At 41.0% G+C, this 8,216-nt stretch overlaps 1 protein-coding gene across 2 annotated transcripts in view; it reads left to right on the forward strand.

The window, feature by feature from the left end:
* The window catches only part of card14 (caspase recruitment domain family, member 14), an 18,640-nt gene extending 10,431 nt beyond the window's left edge, over positions 1 to 8,209 (forward strand). For both annotated transcript variants that reach the window (XM_071519871.1, XM_071519872.1), the window contains exons 15-21: positions 2,381 to 2,621; positions 2,764 to 2,827; positions 2,913 to 3,033; positions 3,684 to 3,848; positions 4,580 to 4,698; positions 5,447 to 5,562; positions 6,139 to 8,209. In XM_071519871.1, coding sequence (XP_071375972.1) covers positions 2,381 to 2,621; positions 2,764 to 2,827; positions 2,913 to 3,033; positions 3,684 to 3,848; positions 4,580 to 4,698; positions 5,447 to 5,562; positions 6,139 to 6,346 — 1,034 coding nt within the window. In that variant the 3' untranslated portion in view covers positions 6,347 to 8,209. The remainder of the gene's footprint in view (positions 1 to 2,380; positions 2,622 to 2,763; positions 2,828 to 2,912; positions 3,034 to 3,683; positions 3,849 to 4,579; positions 4,699 to 5,446; positions 5,563 to 6,138) is intronic.
* Positions 8,210 to 8,216: the final 7 nt, after the last annotated feature.

Below are 8,216 nucleotides of genomic sequence, written 5' to 3' on the forward strand. Positions count from 1 at the left end.
TGTGTGCACCAAAATTATTGCACCTTTTATTCTGGTTGGTGACAGTGAAGGCTACACTAGCCAAAGACCACAACTATGGCTAGCTATAAAATTTTCATGCTGCAACGTTAGCTAGTCGGTTTACTAGCAAGCTAAGCGACGTCTTGTGTTGTTCCAGACTGCCATCACTTCTTCTTCTAGCAAGTCAAAATGTTCTTTGCATGGAAAGTTCCCTGCTACATATTTGTAAACTGAAGTTATGCTTTGTTTGTATTGAACGGATGCTGTAAGAGCGTAAATGTTTAATCATAAGTCCTATTGATTGAATTCCACCAAAATCAGGCCAAGAAATAAGTGGCACTCCGGTCTATAACGTATTTCAGAATGGGAACCGTGGCATTCGCAGTTTGCTTATATCAAGTAACCTGCAATGTACCGTGAGACAGGAGTGAACCAGATCCGGGCGGGGGTGACGTCGACTTTGCCGTTGGCCTAACTCTGCATTCTTGACACATTCCACTATGAATCATTTCCTCTCCCTTAAAGCCAAGGCGGTACATCCATCCCACAGTGAAACATTTCTAAATCCTTGTAACCATGATGGTATGTTCCACAATGAAAATCTTCATCTTTATAAGCAAGATGGTACATCTAACTGGTAAACATCTCTCCATCCTTAATTAAAATAATGTTTCCCACCATGGTGTATTCCTTAAACATTTCAACAGTCATCCATGTAAATTAATTACTCTGTGACAATGGGGTGTTTTGTGCTCATACACTCATTGCAGCCCTGTTGCTACACACCATTTACCACAGATGAAATTTATATTTTTCCATTCGTCATTTGAATTTTCAGAATCAAAATGCACATCCATGCGCATGCACGCACAAGCGCGCGCACACACACACACACACACACACATGCATACAAGCATAAAGTCATAAGGCAGCACTGTACTGGATTTTGTACCAAATCAGTGTTCTTGGCATGAGACAGAAATAAAAGTTTGTGGCCCGTACTGAAATGAGCTCATGAGATAATGGGAAGAAGACTGGTCCTCTAGGCTGAAGAGATAGCCATCTGACACGTGAGGTGTTTCTGCTCGTGTGCGTTTCACAGTGCACGATGTTAAACTCAGGAAATAACGCTGATGAACCCGTTGTATCTGTGATGCTATCTGTGTTTATCTGTGCATCGTACAAGGAAATCAGTGGAGTTCCTCACACATTCCTGAAGATATTCAAGACATACTATATTAACTCGTTACAAACCAGTATGTGGCTATGAAACACTTGCAAAACAACATTGTCACATAGTGCTTTACAGAGCAAACAAATCACACTTTAAGTTTATTATACTGTTACAATCATTGCAACTCATGCTTGATAAGAGCATCAACTAAATGGCTAAATGTAAATTTAAATGTACAATTGGAATATAAAAATATAAGATCTGTGTGTGCCTGCCTACCTGTCTGTCTCTCAGAGTATGTGTTCATATTTGAGTGTGGATATGATTGTCCAGCACAAATCTCTCTTTTTCTCGACTGGAAAAACTCTCTTGCTCTGGCTATCGCTCTCTCCTCCTTCATAGGCCTGTGTATAACCCACATCTGAATGGAACAAGTTCACACCCATTCTCTGGGGGTTATCGAAAGGCATTCTGGGAAGTCACTCACTGAAGTAAAAGTAGACGAAAAGTGGATACACTGAAGAAGTAATTTACAGCCCTTCTCACAAAATAATTCCTGGAATGCTTTGAACATCACAGATTGATGATATATGACGGTGTCGGAGTTTCCAAGGTTCTTCTTTCTCCTTTAACTATTAGAGCAAGTAACTGCAACATGGTGAGATGGTGAATCTGAAATAGAGAATGGAGCTAATGCAATGACTACCATATACTAACCACAGCCACAAAATAAGTTGTGAAATTTCCAACAAGTCTGAATAGGTTACATCACTGACATATGGAAGTTATTCCTTAATGTTAGCACAGTAGCTATAATAATAAGTAATAATAATAAGTTTATTTATATAGCACCTTTCAAGAACAGACGTCACAAAGTGCTTCACAACAAAACAAAGAACAAAGAAAGCAAAATAATAAACAGAGCAGCAGACAGTAAATGCAGACATCCAGCTAAAAACACAAGACATCACAGAAAAGGATAAAGAAAAATTAAACAAAAGCAATTCTAAACAAATGGGTCTTGAGCTGCATTTTAAAAGTGTCCACAGTGTCCACGGATCTTAAGACCAGTGGGAGAGAGTTCCAGAGTTTAGGAGCTACAACCTCAAAAGCACAGTCACCCTTTGTCTTAAGCCTGGAGCCCGGAGTATATGAAATGTATGTACTTAAAGTCTACCTTCTATACCTTTTGCTCTTTGTTCTCAGCCTATGAGTCGCTGCTGCAGCAGCTGCAGAGCAGTGACACGTCATGTGCCGACTCCTTCTATGTGCGCGTCAACATGTCGCTGCCCGGCGGACCCGGCGGAGCCTTGGCCGTGTCCTGCAACGACATCCTGCATGTGACCAACACTCGGCCCGCTGGCACCGAGGGCTCCTGGCACGCCAGCCACGTCCATCCCTGCCAGCTGCTGGACCTCCAGAGCGGCACTGTGCCCAACTATTACAGGTGAAAGTGAATTCAATTAAGCTGACTTGGTGCAAGTTTTCATCCTCTCAAGCCCTGAGCACTGACCTCATGCAGTATATGAGCTTTTTATGTCATGTACAGGTCTTGGAAAAATATTTGGATCCTTTTTTGTCTATTACAGGGCACAACGCCTGCTGATCAGAGCAATTGAAGACATGAGCTTCCAAACAAAAGCGTGCCGAAAAGTAAGAACAATCAAATCACCCCATCCATAACGTCACTGCAGTGATTCCAAAACTCATTCCTGGGAATGTTCCTGTCCCTCTCCAGGTGGAGCGTGTCGCGGCCCAGGAGAAGCAGAAGGCGGTGAGGATCGTCAGCACCGGGCGGCAGGGCAGGAATCCGCTGTGGATCAGCGTGGAGGACCGAAACACCAAGAGCACAGAACCAGGTACAACAAGAACTTACATGCATAAACACAAAGTATGATATCCCTGCTTGATTGTAGCAGAAAAAGAAATAGTAGCACTCTGGCTGTGACATTTATTTTACACACTGACATTTCAGCTAAAGTGCTTCCATCGATAAATGATGCAGATTGCACAGACATGAGGCACTTACCTATACCAAAATGCTCCATTGCACTACACAGCAGTTTAATCTGTCATATTCTTGCACTTTAAAAGCATCTTTTTTTTACATTTTAGATCATTTTATCCATTTTTGATGATTTTATTATTATTGTGCTTTTTCTACCTTACCTGCGTAGGATTAGGGTTAGGGTTAGGGTTAGTACATATGACAAACAAAACTTGAACACTCTCTCCTTTGCACTTATCATCTTAGCACTTTAGCTGAAACGTTGGGGTGTGCGTCTACTTTTTCTATTCTTTTTCCATAGTTTATCATTGCCAACAGTCTGCACCTCTGCACACTCTGCTATTCAAAAATCCCTGCTTTATCAAGAGGGCAATATGAAGAAAAAGGAAGAATATTACTGTGATGTTCATTATTAGAATATCACACACACCTGCACACACATGCACTGAGCCTGTAACTACTGCCCTCTTACAATATATACTGTATCTTTGTCCCCTCCAGCTGATACATCTGCACCCAGAAGTTGTGTCACCCTCATGCCCTACACCCTGGTCACCCCCCACTACCCCCCCGTCTGCAGGCCCATCCTGCTGCTGCCCACCGTCCTGGGACGCATCCTGGACAAGAAGCTGGCCGGCTGGCAGGGCTTTCAGCTCTGTGAGCCTGGTAAGGGAACTTGGAGATATTTTATTGATATATGCTGCTCAAATGAAAGTTGGGTGAACCCATTTGTGCTGTGTAGCTGTTTTTATTGGAGCCTTGACCAATGAAGTCATATACTATACTTGGCTGATAGATGAGTCTGCTTGATTTGACAGATGAGACATTTTATTGGTGAAATGGCCACGGACTTCCTCCTATTTCCAATTACATGCTGTAATGAAAGTACATTTTGCTGTCTTAGTATACAACCAACCTCATTGTTAAATATTTTATGGGTTTCTCTGTCACTGTCAACCAGGAAGGAAATAATGTGAATACATTATGGGAAAGACCATAGAGGTTATACAGATCATAGAGGCTTGTAGTTGGATCCTGCAATGATAAGACTAGATACGATGAAACTTTAATGATCTCTGTGGGGAAATTGGATTGTTGCAGCAGCAAGAGAATAGGATGTTGAGAGGAAAAAAACGATATTAAGATAATACAACTACAACAACTGTAACATATTGAAAATAAAGATACAGTGTCTTTATGCTAATACAGAGCTCCTATTGGCTTGAAAAATGATGATGATGCTGTGGAATGAACATGAACTCATGGTAGTGATCATGTGACCTTATACACATACCTTATCTCTCTCTCCCGTCCCTTCCCGTCTCTCTCTCTCTCTCTCTCTCTCTCTCTCTCTCTCTCCCTCCCCCTCCCCTCGCTCCCACCCTGCTGCTCTGCAGAGGCGCTGAGCTCCAGCGAGCACACGGCCCGGCTGCAGAGGTCCGAGGTGCTGGAGGAGTGTGAGCAGGGAGGGAACCGCTGTTACACCCTGCAGAGCGTCGAGAAAGTCATGAAGAAGGTTAGAACTTCCAACACTTGGTTTCCTGAAACTTACCATGCACTCCTGACACCGTGGGTTTTTCAGTAGAGGACAAAGGACTAAATTGTGGGGTAAAAGAGTGTGAGAAAATAAATAAATGGCTATTAAGCCGACTGTACTCAAGACTAAACAACCTACTTTAAAGGAAAAGCTGAAAATAAATTGAAGCAGATTATCCTCTCTATCATCGGTGGAACTGTCATCTCCTTTTTCCCTGCTATCTTTCCTGTCACCCTCCATTTTAATAAAGGAGAAATGTCATAAATAATCTTTAAAACAGCAGCTGCTCCCATAATAAGGCTCATTGTTCAAAGCTGCTCGACTGCTATCACCATTGTTCACTTGCTAGTACGTCAGCCGTGCTTAAACCGGTAGTTAGTATGTGTAATGTAATTACAACTTACAGTATGTCCTTGTATCTTTCGTTTTTTTGTGTGTACTACAAAATACAAGGTGATACAATGCTTCCATTTTAGCAGTGTCTGCCGCTTAAAATATATTCATGCTCTTGGAAAATTATGCAAATTAAGATTCAAAGCGGCGATGGGCAATTTCAATCTTTTTCACAGATCATGCTCCCATACTCCCAATCCATTTCTCTCAGTTTTTATATGTCACCCTGTATCCCTGCTCTTGATTCTGACTCATTAAAAACAGAGAGAATTGTATTGTATGCTAAGTATTGAATGTTTTCTACTCCTCTGCTCCCTTCTCCCTCCTCATACAGGGGATTCACTGTGTGCTGCCGTTGGGGCTGGACTGTGTGCGTCGGCTGCACAGGGCCGAGATCTTCCCCATCATCATCTTCATCGCCCAGTCAGCACGCAGCGCACGCAAACTCAGGTACACTCTCTTACAAAGTATCATGGTTCTCTTCATTCCTCCTGATGAGGGACTGGCCCTAGAGATTGGCATTTACCGTTGATGTTTTAAAAAGGGTTAGGGTCATATTGTCTACATTTGGGTTAGGGTTAGGGTTATCCATGGGGATAAGAAAAATACACCACCAAACAACAAGTTCAAGTTCAAGTTCAAGTTCATTTATTTATATAGCCCTTTATCACAAGCATGTCTCAAATGACTACAGAGAATGAGTCAGCTAAATCTAACTTATCAACAATCAACCACAGAACAGAATGATATAGGTCAAACATCAGGAAGAACAAGACACACAAAAACAGATTATAGCAAGACATAACAGCCTATCTATTCTGCATACAGCAACAAAATAAACACAGAAATGCAAACTACATAGAGTACAATTGCTATTTTGTAACCGTGTTAACTTTTTTTAGGGTAGATTTTTTCCTCCCATTATGTTTTGACGTGTATAACACGTTGTGATCTATTGTCTTCCTTGTATCCTAGGTGAGGTCAGAGGCAATAGTTTTATTTCATGCTTTCTTCCCACACCTGCAGGTCGAAGCTGCACCGGCACGGCCAATCAGAGGAGCAGCTGCTGGCGTGTTCTCAGAGCGAGGAGCCGCTCCTGGACAAGCTGCCCTGCCTGTACCGCAGCGTGGCGTCCGACGGCTGGTGTGACAGCACCGCGCTCCTCACCAGCCTGCGCACCGTCATCTGGGAGGAGCAGAAGAAGATCGTCTGGGAGGAGCCCGACCTGTGGTGAAGGGGAGGGATAGAAGAGAATAGAATAGAATAGAATAGAATAGAATAGAATAGAAGAGAATCATAGACCATAAATCCTTAGAAAAAATGGAACATAGAAACATAGAATAGAGCAGAAGAAGATTGTCTGGGAGGAGCCCGACCTGTGGTGAAGGGGAGGGATAGAAGAGAATAGAATAGAATAGAATAGAATAGAATAGAATAGAATCATAGACCATAAATCCTTAGAAAAAATGGAACATAGAAACATAAGAAGAAGATCGTCTGGGAGGAGCCCGACCTGTGGTGAAGGGGAGGGATAGAAGACAATAGAATAGAATAGAATAGTATAGAATAGAAGAGAATCATAGACCATAAATCCTTAGTAAAAACTAGAAGATAGAAACTTACAATAGAGCACAAGAAGGTCGTCTGGCAGGAGCCTGACCTGTGGTGAAGGGGAGGGATAGAAGAGAATAGAATAGAATAGAATAGAATAGAATAGAATAGAATCATAGACCATAAATCCTTAGAAAAAATGGAACATAGAAACATAGAATAGATCAGAAGAAGATTGTCTGGGAGGAGCCTGAACTGTGGTGAAAGGGAGAATAGAATAGAATAGAATAGAATAGAATAGAAGAGAAGAGAATCATAGACCATAAATCCTTAGAAAAAATGGAACATAGAAACATAGAATAGATCAGAAGAAGATTGTCTGGGAGGAGCCTGAACTGTGGTGAAAGGGAGAATAGAATAGAATAGATTAGAATAGCATAGAATAGAATAGAATAGAATAGAATAGAATCATAGACCATAAATCCTTAGAAAAATGGAACATAGAAACATAGAATAGAGCAGAAGAAGATTGTCTGGGAGGAGACTGAACTGTGGTGAAAGGGAGAATAGAATAGAATAGAATAGAATAGAATAGAATAGAAGAGAATAGAATAGAAGAGAATCATAGACCATAAATCCTTAGAAAAATGGAACATAGAAACATAGAATAGAGCAGAAGAAGATTGTCTGGGAGGAGCCTGACCTGTGGTGAAGGGGAGGAATAGAAGAGAATAGAATAGAAGAGATCATAGACCATAAATCCTTAGAAAAAATGGAACATAGAAACATAGAATAGAGCAGAAGAAGATTGTCTGGGAGGAGACTGAACTGTGGTGAAAGGGAGAATAGAATAGAATAGAATAGAATCATAGACCATAAATCCTTAGAAAAAATGGAACATAGAAACATAGAATAGAGCAGAAGAAGATTGTCTGGGAGGAGCCTGACCTGTGGTGAAGGGGAGGAATAGAAGAGAATAGAATAGAAGAGATCATAGACCATAAATCCTTAGAAAAAATGGAACATAGAAACATAGAATAGAGCAGAAGAAGATTGTCTGGGAGGAGCCTGACCTGTGGTGAAGGGGAGGAATAGAATAGAATAGAATAGAATAGAATAGAATAGAATCATAGACCATAAATCCTTAGAAAAAATGGAACATAGAAACATAGAATAGAGCAGAAGAAGATTGTCTGGGAGGAGCCTGAACTGTGGTGAAAGGGAGAATAGAATAGAATAGAATAGAAGAGAATCATAGACCATAAATCCTTAGAAAAAATGGAACATAGAAATATAGAATAGAGCAGAAGAAGATTGTCTGGGAGGAGCCTGAACTGTGGTGAATGGGAGAATAGAATAGAATCATAGACCTTAGAAAAAATAGAATCTAGAAAATAGAAAATATTTCACAAAGGGCATTTTTTTTTAATTAATAAGCGTTACAAGAGATATTTTTTTGTAAACATACCTGAGTATGTATCTATGATACTTGTTAGTAACCGGATAATGAAGGAATTTGCAGCATGAAGAAGGTGTGTCTGTGTGTGTTTGTT

Source organism: Centroberyx affinis, unplaced genomic scaffold (genome assembly GCF_046629955.1).
Source record: "Centroberyx affinis isolate AG114_WGS23_722 - 3 ecotype Tasmania unplaced genomic scaffold, CSIRO-AGI_Caff_v1 ptg000746l_1, whole genome shotgun sequence".
NCBI classification, from domain to species: domain Eukaryota; kingdom Metazoa; phylum Chordata; class Actinopteri; order Beryciformes; family Berycidae; genus Centroberyx; species Centroberyx affinis.